A 15,866-nucleotide genomic window follows, 5' to 3' on the forward strand; every position below is an offset into this window, starting at 1 on the left:
CTGAAAGAGATGGGAATACCAGACCACCTGACCTGCCTCTTAAGAAACCTGTATGCAGGTCAGGAAGCAACAGTTAGAATTGGACATGGAACAACAGACTGGAAAACAGACTTTTCCAAATAGGAAAAGGAGTACGTCAAGGCTGTATATTGTCACCCTGCTTATTTAACTTCTATGCAGAGTACATCATGAGAAAATGCTGGGCTGGAGGAAGCACAAGCTGGAATCAAGATTGTTGGGAGAAATCTCAATAACCTCAGATATGCAGATGACACCACCCTTATGGCAGAAAGTGAAGAGGAACTACAAAGCCTCTTGATGAAAGTGAAAGAAGAGAGTGAAAAAGTTGGCTTAAAGCTCAACGTTCAGAAAACTAAAATCATGGCATCTGGTCCCATCACTTCATGGGAAATAGATGGGGAAACAGTGGAAACACTGTCAGACTTTATTTTTGGGGGGCTCCAAAATCACTGCAGATGGTGACTGCAGCCATGAAATTAAAAGACGCTTACTCCTTGGAAGCAAAGTTATGACCAACCTAGATAGCATATTCAAAAGCAGAGACATTACTTTGCCAACAAAGGTCTGTCTAGTCAAGGCTATGGTTTTTCCTGTGGTCATGTATGGATGTGAGAGTGGGACTGTGAAGAAAGCTGAGTGCTGAAGAATTGATGCTTTTGAACTGTGGTGTTGGAGAAGACTCTTGAGAGTCCCTTGGACTGCAGGGAGATCCAACTAGTCCATTCTAAAGGAGATCAGTTCTGGGTGTTCATTGGAAGGACTGATGCTAAAGCTGAAACTCCAGTACTTTGGCCACCTCACGCGAAGAGTTGACTCATTGGAAAAGACTCTGATGCTGGGAGGGATTGGGGGCAGGAGGAGAAGGGGACGACAGAGGATGAGATGGCTGGATGGCATCACCGACTCGACAGACATGAGTTTGAGTAAACTCCGGGAGTTGGTGATGGACAGGGAGGCCTGGCGTGCTGTGCTTCATGGGGTCGCAAAGAGTCAGACACAACTGAGCGACTGAACTGAACTGAAAGTTAGCAGAAGGAAGGAAATAATAAAGATCAGAGAGGAAATAAAATAGAGATTAAAAAACAGCAGAAAAATCAGGAAAACCAAGAGCTGGTTTTTGAAAGGATAAACAATATCGACAAACCTCTGGCCAGGCTCACCAAGAAGAAAACAGAGGACCCAAATAAATAAAATAAGAAATGAAAAAGGAGAAATAATAACTGATACCATAGAAATAAAGAAAAATCAAGTAAGTTATAATGAACAACTACATACAAACAAAATGGACTACTAAAAGAAACGGACAAGTTTCTAGAAATAGACTGCAAAAACGGAATCAAGATGAAACAGGCCAATCACTACAAGTGAAATATAATCTGTAATTTTAAAAACTCTTTGCAAACCAAAGTCCAGGACTGGATGGCTTCTTGGGGGAATTTCACCAAACATACGGAGAAGAACTTACACCAATCCTTCTCAAACCCTTCCAAAAGACTGAAGAGGCGGGAATGCTCCCAAAGCCATCCTATGAAGCCACCATCACCTTGACACTAACACCAGACAAAGACATTAACAAAAAGGAAAATTACAGGACAGTATCTTTGATGAACATATTATATACATAGATGCAAAATTCCTCAACCAAGTATTAGCAAACTGAATCCAACTACACATAAAAAGGATCACACACCATAATCAAGTTGGATTCATTTCAGGGTTACAAGGACAGTTCAACATATGTGAATTGATCAAGCTGATACATCAACAAAAAAGACAAAAACCACAAGATCATCTCAACAGATGCAAAAAAAGTATCTGATACAGTTTAACATCAAATCATGACAAAAACTCACCAAAGTGGGTATAGTGGGAAGATACATAAACATAATACAAGTCATTTGTGACAAACCCACAGCCAATATAATACTAAATGGTGAAAAGCTGAAAGTTTTCTTGCTAAAGCTGGAACAAGACAAGGATGTACACACTCATCAATTCTACTCAACAGAGAACTGGAACTCCTAGTCACAGCAATCAGACAAGGAAAAGAAATAAAACATATCCAAATCAGAAGGGAAGAGGTAAAATTGTCGTTCTATGCAGATAACATGATACTCTATACAGAAAACCCTAGACTATACAAAAACTATTAGAACTGATAAATGAATTTATCAAGGCAGCAGGATACAAAATTAACATAAATCTGCTGTATTTCTTCATGCTAACAATGAAATAACAGAAACAGAAAGTAAAAAACAATTTCACTTAAAATCACATCCAAAAACAAACTATGAATAAACAATCAAGAAAGTGAACAGATTTATATGCTGAGAACTACAGATTAACAAAAAAATAGAAGATGATTCAATAAAAATTGAAAAATATCCTCCACTTTTGGATTGGAAGAATTAATATAGATAAAATGGCCATACTACCCAAAGCAACATACATTTTAATGCAATGCCTATCATATTACCCACAACATTTTTCACAGAACTAGAACAAATAATCCTAAAACTTATATGGATTCACAAAAGACTCAGAATTGCCAAACTAATCCTGAGAAAACAAACCCACACACCTATGGTCAATTAATCTTTGACAAAGGAGGCAAGAATATACAATGGAGAAAAGACAGTCTCTTTAGCAAAAAGTATTGGGAAAACTGGATAGCTGTAAGAAAATCGATGAGGGTAGAACAGTCCTTCATACCACACACAAAAAACAAATTCAAAATGGCTTAAAGAATTCAATACAGATGATATACCAAAAAAATTCCTAGAAGAGAACATAGGCAAAACATTCTTTGAAATAAATTGTAACAAACTTTTCTTAGGTTAGTTTCACAAGGAAAAAGAAAAACAAAAATAAACAAACGAGACCTAATTAAACTTAAAAATTTTACAAAGCAAAGGAATCCATAAACAAAATGAAAAGACAATCTACGGAATGGGAGAAAATATTTGCAATGATAAGACCAACAAGAGCTTAATTTCTAAAACATACAAACAGCTCATATAGCTCAGTAACAAAAACTAAAAAACCCAATGAAAAAATGGGCAGAAGACCTAAATAGACACTTCTCCAAAGACAATATACAGATGGCCAGCAGGCACATGAAAAGATGCTCAACATCACTAATTATTAGAGAAATGCAAATCAAAACTATGATTAGGTATCACTTCACATCAGTCAGGAAGGCTATCATCAAAAAATGTACAAATTATAAATGGTGGAGAGGCTGTGGAGAAAGGGGAAGTCTTCTTCACTGTTGGTGGGAATGCCAATTGGTGCAGTCACTGTGGAAAAACTACAGAAGTTCCTTAAAAATCTAAAAATTGAACATGATCCAGCAATCTCACTCTTGGGCATTATCTGGAAAAAACAAAAACTCTAATTCAAAAAGATACATGCACCCCAATGTTCATAGCAGCACTATTTACAACAGCCATTAAAAGAATGAAGGAATGTCATTTGCAGCAACAGAGATGGATATTATCCAACTATTAACCTACATATTATCATACTAAATAAAATAGACAAATGTATCATTTAGATGTGAAATCTAAAAAATAGTACACATGAATTTATTTACAATACAGAAACGGACTCATACAGAAGAACAAATTTATGGTTACCAAAGGGGAGTGTGGGGAAGGGATAATTAGTATAAAATTATAGATACACACCATCATAAGTAAAATAGATAAACAACAAAGACTTATTGTATAGCACAGGGAACTATATTAAATATATTATAATAACCTATCACACAAAAGAATTGAGATAAAATATATACATATAACCAAGTCAATTTGCTATATATCAGAAATACAATATTGTAGATCAACTGTACTTCAATTAAAAAAATTACTTTAATATTAACTAAAATAGAATATAAAGCAGGAAGGGCAATTTGCCATTACTGACAATGATGAAAGCTAGTTTTACTAGAATAGACAAAGACATTAATATAAAAGAATATGTGCTTCTGCTGCTTTATAAATGGTGATCAGTTTGAAAAATAAAGCCTACCAATTTCAAGCATCATTTGTGAAACAAGACAATACTGTGCACTGTCAAATCATTCATTATAATCACTAAGGGCTCTGGATTAGAGTCAGGATAAAACAAGATCCAGTAGCCACTGGTGTTTAATTTTAGACTTTTCATGTTTCAGCTCACACAGAGGCACCCTTGACTTAGAGGCCCTTTGTAAATTCCATAGGTATAAAGGTTAATTGGTCCAACTGGTATTTCATAGATGCAGAACCACCTAGACTTGAATTAGCATCTTAAAATAATAATATGGGGCATACACTACATTAAAAAGTAATACTGTATATGAATAAAAACCTATAAAAACATGGAAGGCATACCTTATTTTCTTTGTATCTGCTGAGATCTGCTATGCAGTATTCCTTGAATAATTTATCATAGTATTTCTTTGCAAGTCTCTTCTCCCTAGATTCATTAAAAAATTATAAATCTTTTCTTTTAAATATAAATCTTATATATTTAGAAATTCAACCCCTGTTCACTACTTGGAAGCAATGTCAAAAAAAGGCATATGATATAAATATTAATGTCTTAAAAGAGGTCTATTATTTACATGTGCATAGAATATGTGAATATTAACTATTAGTAGTGGGCACTAGGGAGGGAAACTGGAAGGCTGATAGTCAAAGATGAGAAGGAGAAAATCTTTACTTTTTATCTTCTGTAGTGTTTGAATTTTTAAAACAATTTTTCGGTTTTACAGTTTCCCAAAATATTTTTAAAATTTTAAAAGAAGCATATTACAACAAATAATATTGTAAACATGTTATAAATTATTTTTTAAAGACAAAGTCAAGCAATGAGAAGTTAAAATTGTTAACAATTACCCAAAGAATCAAACCAAATTCAATAATTGGAGGCATGGTTTTATGTCCTTGATTCAGAACTGTTCCATTCAGGGGCCAAATGTTTTGCAGGTGGACAAAGAAAACACTCAGGGAGCAGGAGAGACAGGACTATAGCATTTGATCTATTATGTCTGATATGGCTACAATTACCAATTCATGTCCATTTCATCCTCCTCATTCCATAGGAATCTATGATTTTCTCGTATAACATCCATGTCTGTCTTATCATTTTCCCTGAAAAACCAATTTCAATGTGAACACAAAATTAGTCAAATTTAAGTTAAACAGTTGTGTAAGGTTTTGAGCACCTGTGTAAACGTAAGTTACATAAAGATAGTTTTATATGAAGCATATATATGTATATATTTATTAAAAGTAGTTCAGTATTTTCAAAAGGCAGTTATAAAAAATGTGCTGCTACACAAACAACTTGAATGCATAAGGGATCCACCCATTTCAAGTGCTGGTCCAATTATACAAAGGGTGGTAAATTACCAAAGCTAGAATGAGAAATCTGGATAAACACTAAATGGACAAGGAAAATGAATGAAAATTTAAGTTTCAAAATCTGAAATCAGTCAGTAACACCATCCTATTGAGATCTAATTTTTAAAATATATGAAGAACTTCTCCATAATTTACTCATTTTACTACAGCTTCTTAGGAAGACTGAGTAAACAAGGAAGAGATCTAAAGATGATTTTTTAAGATGACAGCAGTTTAGGGGTAGAAAAAGGGATTGTTGGAGAACATAGCCTAAATTGAGAGAAAAGTTTGGGATAGATGAGCTGGTATGGAGTTTTTTAGGGCTTTACCAACTCAGAAAATCGTTAAACCAAGAGAGTAAAATCCACACAAAACTAAGAGGCTCTGAAAGAAGAGCCTCAGATATAAGAAGAAATTTCATGTGTAGGAAATATTAGAGTGAGGTCTCTTGTTTGTCTTACCTTTTAAAAAGCAATCCAAACCTGAAGTTTAAAAAGTTCATTATTTCAAAAATTCTTGTGGAAAACAAAAACCACTGAAAATCAGGCACCTAAGTATCCCTCACATATGCTGTTATTGCCCGATCAGATCTGGCTCAGCAGGCCAGATCTGGCCCAAGGCCTGTTGCCAGAGAAATTAGTTCTCAATGAGCTGGCTGGCTAGAAGCTACGTATGGCCTCTCCACTGATGATATGACAACAAAACCAAAATGGAAAGCAGGAGAAAATGAGAAGACACAGTAGCTGCGAGTCTTCATACCCATCTTCCATTGTAAAATACACTTCATGACACTTACCCCAATCGTCTGAAGTCTTCTTTTTTGCCACCATAATATAAAATATAGTCATTTACAAACTTTGTATGCCTTTGATACTGAAATGCAAAAAATTAAGGATTTTATTTGCTCAAGAGTAGTCCTGTGTCAATGACATATTAGTGAATAGGGGGAAAAAGCATAATGAGTCCACTTAATTTTTTTAAAATATGCAAATACTATACATGGTTATGGGCTTCCCTGGTGACTCAGAGGTTAAAGCGTCCGCCTGCAATGTGGGAGACCAGGGTTCGATCCCTGGGTTGGGAAGATCCCCTGGAGAAGGAAGTGGCAACCCACTCTAGTATTCTTGCCTGGAGAATACCATGGAGGGAGGAACCTGGTAGGCTAGATGGTTATAAATAAAAAATCTAACAGGGTAAATATTAAACGGCTAAGACTGAACACTAGAGTAGAGGGACTTTCACTTTCTATCAAATACTCTATATTGCTTTGAACATTTTCAGGCAATAACTCTGCAGAGAAGGACAGTTTCCTATTTTATTGCTGAACTGCATACAGCCTCACACCACCATTCATTTTAATCATTATGATATGAAAAATAAATTATAGTTTCTAAAGTTAAAGGCAAGGAGAATTTAACTTCCATTATTATAAAATATAATTTAGCTATTTTGGTAACAATAAAGACTCCAAAATAGAAGATGTAACTTTTCTAATATTAAGTCCTGAGGCTTTCAAAAAGAATATAAGAAATCAGATGTTATTTTTTCTGCTCTCTTTTAATATCCAATGAGCTACAGTCATGTTTATTTTCAAGGCAATATAACAAGATATATGAGCATTTTACTTCTTGTTTTAAAAAGCTCAATGGTATTCTCTCTAGAGCTGAACACACACGACAGAACTGCCATCATACTGTCTGTGACCACATCCTCTTATGTTTGCTTCCCTAGCAGCTCAGTAGTAAAGAATCTGCCTGTATTGCAGGAGATGTGGGTTACATCCCTGGATCAGGAAGATCCTCTGGAGGAGGAAATGGCAACTCATTCCAGTATTCTTGTCTGGGAAGTTCCATGGACAGAGGGTCCCGGCAGGCTACAGTCTATGCGGTCACAAAAGAATAGGGTGAGTGAGTGACTGAGTGACTAACATTTTCACTTTCACACCCTATTATACTAAAGATAAACAGTGATTTAATCGATCACAATGTGTACTAATAGAATAGCGAATCAAAACATAATTCCAAAATGGGCAACAAAGCAATTTACATCTCAGAAAAGAAAGAAAGAAAAACTAGATACCCAGAGATCTGGGTTCTAGTTCTCAGTTTATCACTAACTGGTCATGTGACACTGGCGAGTCACCAAATCATTCAGGACTCGGGTCAGCAAACTTTTTCTGTAACTAGTAAAATATGCAGGCCATATGGTCTCTGTCAAAACTACTCGGCTCTGCCATTTTAGCATGAAAGTAAGCACAGATAACATCTAAATGAATGAACATAGCTGTGTTCCAAAAAAACTTTTATTTATAAGAACAAGTGGTAGGTGGGACTTTGCTTCCAGGAAGATGGAGCAAAGATGTACAGTTAACCCTTAAACAGGACCTTAAATAGAGGTACCTACCTCTGCTAGGTCCAAAATCTGCATATAACATACAGCTAGCCTTCTGCATTTGCAGATTCAACCAAGTGCAGATCGTTAGTATCACAGTAAAATAAATACCCTTACTTACACAAGTAATATAGTAAAACAAAAATCCTTATATAAGTGGACCCACACAGTTTAAACCCTGTGTTGTTCAAGGGTCAATTGCACTTCTTCCTGTTCCTCTCACTGAGAACTAAATACCTTGGAAATTATATATAAAACAAACATAAGAAGACTCTGAAAGGTAAAGAGAAGGCAGACCAGCTAAGAACCTCAGGATTCATGGTATGACATGGTAGTGAGTTCCCCAGGTTTTCTTTTGTCTTAGTAAATCCTAGACTTGGAGGCAAAGAAGCTGGCAACATGGAGATACCAAAAAAAAAAAATTCCAACAAAGGGCTGTTCCCTCTAACAAAATAACCAGGAGAGAGGCAGCCTAACAAGATAATTTGTAGGCAATAACTACTCTACTCTAGCCAAACATTTCAGAAAATGTTTGACCCCAAGCTCCACCTACTCCAGAAAAGGGTATCTGGACTTTCACCCCATCAGACAGTAACTAGATGCCCCAACACCTCCAACTGAATGGTGTGTAATAGAAGGCACAGATGTTGAAAGTTAAAGGAACAAGGGGCAGATGACATCCATGGGAAAGCTAACTTACTGGGTTAGGAGATAAGTAGAATAAATAAATTGGTCACAGGAACTTCTATAAACGATCAGGAAAAATAAAGTGAAACTGGTATCTACAGAATAGCAAGTATATCTAATTGCCACCGTCTCCTTCTCTCTGTCCTGACAATAGTTATAAATATCCCAAAATATTTTCATTCTCCAATACTTCCAAAGGTAATACAGATGTCTAGTGGTAGCAGCTAGTGTAATTAAGCCCACAGTCTTACCAAAAAGTTAGGCTAAGACATAGCTATAACAGGGAAACAAGGTATAGCTTAAAGACAGCCTTAAGTTATGCCTGAAACTTGAAGCCACAACAGGCCTGAGATAGTTCACAAACAGATCTATTATTAAATATCAGTTTTATAAGAACTTAAAGAGCTAAGAACCAGGTCAGAAAAGAATACGAGTTAAGATGAGACTAAAGATAATAGTATAAAAAAGAGAAACGTCGATAGCTTGGCAAAAACAGGTTGGAAAAATATATGCAAATTCATGTACTTTGTAAACCTATTTATAGGAAATTAGTAATATATTTTATTATATTTTGTTTCTAAATCTTTCTTACATATTAGTAAAAAGAGAACTGTACTCAAAAGTATAAAAGGCAAAATTCCACATCAATAAACACTTATAAAATTTACATCTAACTTCACAAGATTTTATGAAATAAGTAAAGTATAATTCTGAAAGAGATGGGAATACCAGACCACCTGACCTGCCTCTTGAGAAACCTGTATGCAGGTCAGGAAGCAACAGTCAGAACTGCACATGGAACAACAGACTGGTTCCAAATAGGAAAAGGAGTACGTCAAGGCTGTATATTGTCACCCTGCTTATTTAACTTCTATGCAGAGTACATCATGAGAAATGCTGGGCTGGAAGAAACACAAGCTGGAATCAAGATTGCCGGGAGAAATATCAATAACCTCAGATATGCAGATGACACCACCCTTATGGCAGAAAGTGAAGAACTAAAGAGCCTCTTGATGAAAGTGAAAGAAGAGAGTGAAAAAGTTGGCTTAAAGCTCAACATTCAGAAAACGAAGATCATGGCATCTGGTCCCATCACTTCATGGGAAATAGATGGGGAAACAGTGGAAACAGTGTCAGACTTTATCTTTTTGGGCTCCAAAATCACTGCAGATGGTGACTGCAGCCATGAAATTAAAAGATGCTTACTCCTTGGAAGAAAAGTTATGACCAACCTATATAGCATAGTGAAAAGCAGAGACATTATTTGGCAACAAAGGTCCGTCTAGTCAAGGCTATGGTTTTTCCATTGGTCATGTATGGATGTGAGAGTTGGACTGTGAAGAAAGCTGAGCGCCAAAGAATTGATGCTTTTGAAGTGTGGTGTTGGAGAAGACTCTTGAGAGTCCCTTGGACTGCAAGGAGATCCAACCAGTCCATTCTAAAGGAGATCAGCCCTGGGTGTTCTTTGGAAGGAATGATGCTAAAGCTGAAACTCCAGTACTTTGACCACCTCATGTGAAGAGTTGACTGATTGGAAAAGACTCTGATGCTGGGAGGGATTGGGGGCAGGAGGAGAAGGGGACGACAGAGGATGAGATGGCTGGATGGCATCACCAACTTGATGGACATGAGTTTGAGTGGACTCCGGAAGATGGTGATGGACAGGGAGGCCTGGTGTGCTGCGATTCATGGGGTCGCAAAGAGTCGGACCTGACTGAGCGACTGAACTGAACTGAACTGAACTGAAAGTATTAGTTGCTTAGTCATGTCCAATTCTTTGCAACCCTGTGGGCTGTAGCCCACGAGGCTTCTCTATCCAAGAGATTCTCCAGGCAAGAATATTGGAGTGTGTAGCCATTTCCTTCTCCAGAGGATCTTCCTGACCCAGAGATCGAACCCAGATCTCTCCTACATTGCAGGCAGATTCTTTACCATCTGAGCCACCTGGAAAGCAACAGACTTTAAAAACTGTATTCGTCATAAAACCTAGGAATATAAAAAGGATACAGCATCCATAGCTATGAGATGAAACCTTCTATTTTTTGCTTCTTCCCTGTTAAGAAAAATTTTAAACAAATTCAAATGTCTATATTTAATTAATATAATCAAACAACCAACATATTAAACAAAGAAAAAATAAGTAATTTAATTTGAAGTATCATACCTATCCAGCAATTCTGCTGCAACTTGTTTATGAACCACCTTTCCATGTTTTTCTTTCTGAAATGGCTTTTTGAGTAGTAAATCATCTTCAACTGTCCTGGTTTGTTAAGAAGAAAAATTATTAGAAGAGTTCATTCTTTGCAAAGGGTGTTTCCTGTTTCTTTATTAGTATTATTATTATTTTTTTTTATTTTCTTAATTGGAACATGTTTTAAAGAAGTCAACTCTTATTAAAGATTCATTGATCTTTAATGAGACATTTTATGTCTTCTTCAACACTTTAATTAATATCTTAACTTAAATATTTAATACCTATAAAATGGAAAAGACCAGACTAACAAATGCATGTGCTCTGGTGCCATATCATCTAGGGTCCTTGGTTCAAATTTTGGCTCTGTCATTTACTATCTTAAATTACTTAAATCTTTGTGTGCCACAATTTCCTTGTTTGCAAAGTAGAGATAATAAAGCTTTCAATAATTGATAACATGAAAAAAGAAGGGCTGATTACAGATGATATACATTACAGGTGTTCAGCTCTAGTTAGATAAACAGGTATAATCCTAGAGTATACAAGAATATCCAATTAATTTGCTCAAATTATATTCTAACAAAACAATATCTCTCAATGAAAAATTCTGAAAATGCAAAACATTTTCATTACATAAAAATATAATTTATTACATAATTATTTCTATTCTTTTGGTTATCCATGAAGACTGAGTACCCAACAAGAGTGTCCAGTCCCAATTAGTTGCTTAATATATGGCTTGAGTGTGAAATAATAAACCAATTTTTGTTAAGTTTGGTTACCATGAATCAGTCAACCACTCCTAAGTTAACAGCTAAAATTATTATCCATTAAGCACTGAAAGCTGAACACAATACCCCTAAACACAGCTACTCCACCAAGACATAGCCTCCTTTTAAGGGTCAGGCTTTATCTGCTACCAGTTTTTATCCCTTTCATTCAATAAAAACTTCCATGTACTCCTGCTTCTGGCCACTTAGTCTGCTTATTCACCGAATCTTAAGAATTGCACTGCATCACAATCTCATCCTCCACACTAACCTCATTTTGAAGTCAAGTACTAAAAAAGGGACCACCAACCAACCAAGCGCCTTCTTATCTATGACAGTCTCAAGTACAGTCCTTGACAGCTGAATGAACAGTACATGCAATACAGCAATTTAAAAGCTTTAAATGATTTCCTTTGTTTCCCTTTCCACAAATCCCTTCACAACATAAATATTACTTTATCTTTCACACAACTGTTCTCAAATTTTAGAGTCAATTCATTATAGTTTAATGAATAAAAATTCACTCAGTAGAGAGCATTGTTGTCTTCACATGTAAACACAATCCAAAAACTTTAAATATTATTTATTTATATCTCATCTCAACCTAGAAAGGGCTGGCAATATAGATCAATAAAAAATTACTTACCTTTTTTTCCTTTTGCTAGATTCTCCACAGTGTTCATCATCACTAAAATCAGAGTCATAGCCTCCATGACCATGCATCTATAAAGAAGTACAGTCAGTTACTTAGATCCTAAGTTATACATACATAGTTTTGGAAACAGAAAAGTTCAAATATAAGTTATCCTTAAAAGTCACAATAGTTTTAAAAGATTGTGGTAGGTATACCAGGGGCTATCTAGCCATCTAAAACTCTCACTCACTTTGAAATAACAGACTTACCCTTTAGAAAATGAATCAATATTTTCCACCTTAATACCAACAAGGGAAGCTACTCTTTTACCTTTCCCTTTAAAACAAGGTCTAGAAGCTGCCAAGTCAGGACATACAAGGTTCAGCAATGTGTTACTTCTATTTGATTCAGAGTAACAGTTGCTGTGTATTTATCATCAACTTTGTTCCAGACATTATATTAGTTTCTTTACAAACACTGCTTCTAATTCTGCAAGTTAGGAACTATAACCTCCATTTTATAGATGAAGAAATCAAGGACAAAGTTAAGCAAATCAATTATACAGAGGAAATATATGGCATGGCTAAGGTGATCTACTCGATTCTTAAGCCTATGATCTCAACTATTACAAACTGCCTGTCTGGAATATGCTAACATTTTGATTACTACATTCCATTAGACTTACTGGATTTGTGAATAGCACATGAGCAATTGATAAAAAAATTCCCCAACTACTTTCATGAGTTCCTTTTTCTTTTAAACCTAGTTTCTTCAAGGTAAACCACCTTGTCCTTTGCTCTAGACAACTCTCTCTTGTTTCTATTCATTTTTAAATAAAAATTCCTAGGAATACTAAAAGATCTCAATTGTCACTCAGATATGTTAGAAGCAGCTCCTGGTTTCAGCATTACATTGAATTAGGAACGTAAATTAACAGGGGAGGAAAGGATAATTTGACTATTTGTCATAAATACCAATTCATACAGATATGAGGAACCAGTCCAGATCAAATGATATGTCAAATTTTAAAAATTCTAATATTCACTACAGCAAATACAGTAGAAAGAGGAAAAAACTTCCTAATCTTCATTGCACTAGATCCAAGACAAAATATATGTTTCTAGTCATGGCTTCCTTGAATAAATTACTTCATCTCTTTGGGCTTCATCTGCTAAATAAGGTGGCTGCATCAAACAATCTTTAAATCCTTTGATTATGATCTTTATTATTCCGTTTTCAAACTTAAGTGTATGGGTGTATATTTCTCTTCCCTGTCCCACAGAACTCTAGACAGGAAGGCCCTAGCTAAGGTTGAGATGGTTTAGGGCAGTTCCCACTTTACTCTTGCTTACATATAAGACACATCTGGATCTCACACACCTTTTATCATGTAAACTACTTGCTTCAGCTGTTCTATCACCTAGATTCAAACCATACCAGCCTCTCGCTCCTTATGGCCTCACTTTTTTCACACCCTGATGGGGGAGACATATTGTCGGGAGCTTAGAGGTAAGTTCTAGGGTCAGCCTGCCAGAACGCAAATCCTGTCTCGGCACTTTTCATATCTTTCTTTGGGCATGCTCCTTAACCTCTGGGAGCCTGTTTCCTCCTCTATCAAGTGAGGCTAGTAAAAGTACCAGTCTCACAGGGTTAGTCAATAAATAAGCTACCATATATAACGAGTTTTAGAACAGTATCAGGTACAGTTCAGTTCAGTCGCTCAGTCGTGTCAGACTCTTTGCGACCCCATGAATCGCAGCACGCCAGACCTCCCTGTCGATCACCAACTCCCGGAGTTCACTCAGACTCACGTCCATCGAGTCAGTGATGCCATCCAGCCATCTCATCCTCTGGCATCCCCTTCTCCTCCTGCCCCCAATCCCTCCCAGCATCACAGTCTTTTCCAATGAGTCAACTCTTTGCATGAGGTGGCCAAAGTACTGGAGTTTCAGCTTTTGCAGCATTCCTTCCGAAGAACACCCAGGGGCTGATCTCCTTCAAAATGGACTGGTTGGATCTCCTTGCAGTCCAAGGGACTCTCAAGAGTCTTCTCCAACACCATAGTTCAAAAGCATCAATTCTTCGGCGCTTAGCCTTCTTCACAGTCCAACGCTCACATCCATCCACGACCACAGGAAAAACCATAGCCTTGACTAGAGGGACCTTTGTTGGCAAAGTAACGTCTCTGCTTTTGAATATGCTGTCTAGGTTGGTCATAACTTTCCAAGGAGTAAGCGTCTTTTAATTTCATCGCTGCAGTCACCATCTGCAGTGATTTTGGAGCCCCCCAAAATAAAGTCTGACACTGTTTCCACTGTTTCCCCATCTATTTCCCATGAAGTGATGGGACCAGATGCCATGATCTTCGTTTTCTGAATGTTGAGCTTTAAGCCAACTTTTTCACCCTCCACTGTCAGGTACTGTCAGGTACAGTAAAACCCTATTAATGTTAATTACTCTTGCCGTCATCACCTTGTTCCCACACCCTCCTACCCTTGCACCCCGTCTCGTCTTTTATTCTCATCCATCGCACACCCATCTGAATTCATTGACTGCATTAAAAAGCTCACTCACTTTAGGCTACGAATCAACTGACAAGGACCGAGAGAAATTCGAGAAGGGAGACGCGGGGTGTTTCTAAAATCTGCCATTAAAGAAAAGAAAACAATAATCAACTAGTAGCACTGGAGGAACAAGTTTCGAGGTCCTTCTCCCCGACCCCAAATACACTAGAGGCCCGCCTCACACACCCCTTCCCCTCCTCCCTGCTCTGCCAAGTGAGCTCGCTGAGTCGTCGTTCCCTCTTTGACCCACGTCTGCAGCGACAACCCACGGCCTGAGCGAGCCGCTGCAGCACCAGCCACGTCGCCCCTGCCGTGAAGCCTCTCCACAATAGCCACCACAGTTAGCGCCACCGCCGCCGCCGCCGCTCCCCGCCTCTCCCTACGGGTCCCGACTGGTCGCTGCTTCCGGCTCGGCTAGGCTGCGTGTGTCACTTAAATGACACCGTACCCGGCGCGCAGACCTTGTGCTACAGCTAGAACAGCCCCGGGAAACAAAGGGACTGGAAGAACAGGGCCGGGAGGGAAGGCAGAGGCTTCCGGCTTCCCCGAAGTGGCAGAATTCGTTTTTTTCTCCTGGGCTTCCTTTCATTTTCCTCTCGGGAGCCTAGCATCTAATATCGCGTGGCACTGCTTACACTAAGCCCACGCCCCTCGTTTGAAAATTTGTTTCGTTGTAGGAAAAAAAACTCTTCCTGAATATCACTTGCCGTCCTCTTTCTAGTAACCTTAGTAACGCCTCCTCTCAGCACCCTCGCTGAGCGTCTCAGTCTCCGATCTGCCTTCTCCGCCACCCCCCCGCCCCAAAACGGTTCTCATAATTAGAACAAAAATAGCTTTTCATCGCTTCACCACCCACACAGTAGATGCCATTCCAAATGTAGTCCTGATGGCAGAGGAGCTCATCGAATATGCCAGGAGAGAAAGAAGAAAGAGTGGGTAGGGCCGATTTCACAGGCTCGCAAATTCTCTGCAGACAAGTGACTTGGCACAGGTGAAAAGGGATCTAAATAGTTACTTTAAAAAGAAAGAAAAGAAAAATTGCAGACGGGAAACATTTTAAGCTCTGCCGTGTTTTTCCTGTGTTTTATCTTTTCTAAATTATGATGCCCCATTCTGTTTTTGCAGCTTAGTTACTGGGTTCGTGTCTTATCCCCGCTCCGGCTTATGCTATTCATCTGTGCTTCCTCCTTGGTACCCAACACGGTTCCTTGG

At 37.7% G+C, this 15,866-nt stretch overlaps 1 protein-coding gene across 6 annotated transcripts in view; it reads right to left on the minus strand.

Moving 5' to 3' along the window:
- The window catches only part of LOC102413289 (protein FRA10AC1), a 39,540-nt gene extending 23,888 nt beyond the window's left edge, over positions 1-15,652 (minus strand). Inside the window, exons 1-8 of one of the 6 annotated variants that reach the window (XM_044935381.2) lie at positions 15,511-15,652; positions 14,665-14,734; positions 12,103-12,179; positions 10,657-10,752; positions 10,500-10,545; positions 6,211-6,287; positions 5,079-5,162; positions 4,401-4,485 (exon numbers count right to left, since the gene is read on the minus strand). In XM_044935381.2, the coding sequence (XP_044791316.2) occupies positions 4,401-4,485; positions 5,079-5,162; positions 6,211-6,287; positions 10,500-10,545; positions 10,657-10,752; positions 12,103-12,179 (465 nt within the window). In that variant the 5' untranslated portion in view covers positions 14,665-14,734; positions 15,511-15,652. Of the gene's footprint in view, positions 1-4,400; positions 4,486-5,078; positions 5,163-6,210; positions 6,288-10,499; positions 10,546-10,656; positions 10,753-12,102; positions 12,180-14,664; positions 14,735-14,840; positions 15,084-15,510 lie in introns of those variants that run through there. The other 5 variants (XM_006043491.4, XM_006043490.4, XM_006043489.4 and 2 more) reach the window with 5 other exon arrangements.
- Between the last annotated feature and the right edge of the window lie 214 nt (positions 15,653-15,866).

This window comes from Bubalus bubalis, chromosome 23, assembly GCF_019923935.1.
Source record: "Bubalus bubalis isolate 160015118507 breed Murrah chromosome 23, NDDB_SH_1, whole genome shotgun sequence".
Lineage (NCBI taxonomy): Eukaryota > Metazoa > Chordata > Mammalia > Artiodactyla > Bovidae > Bubalus > Bubalus bubalis.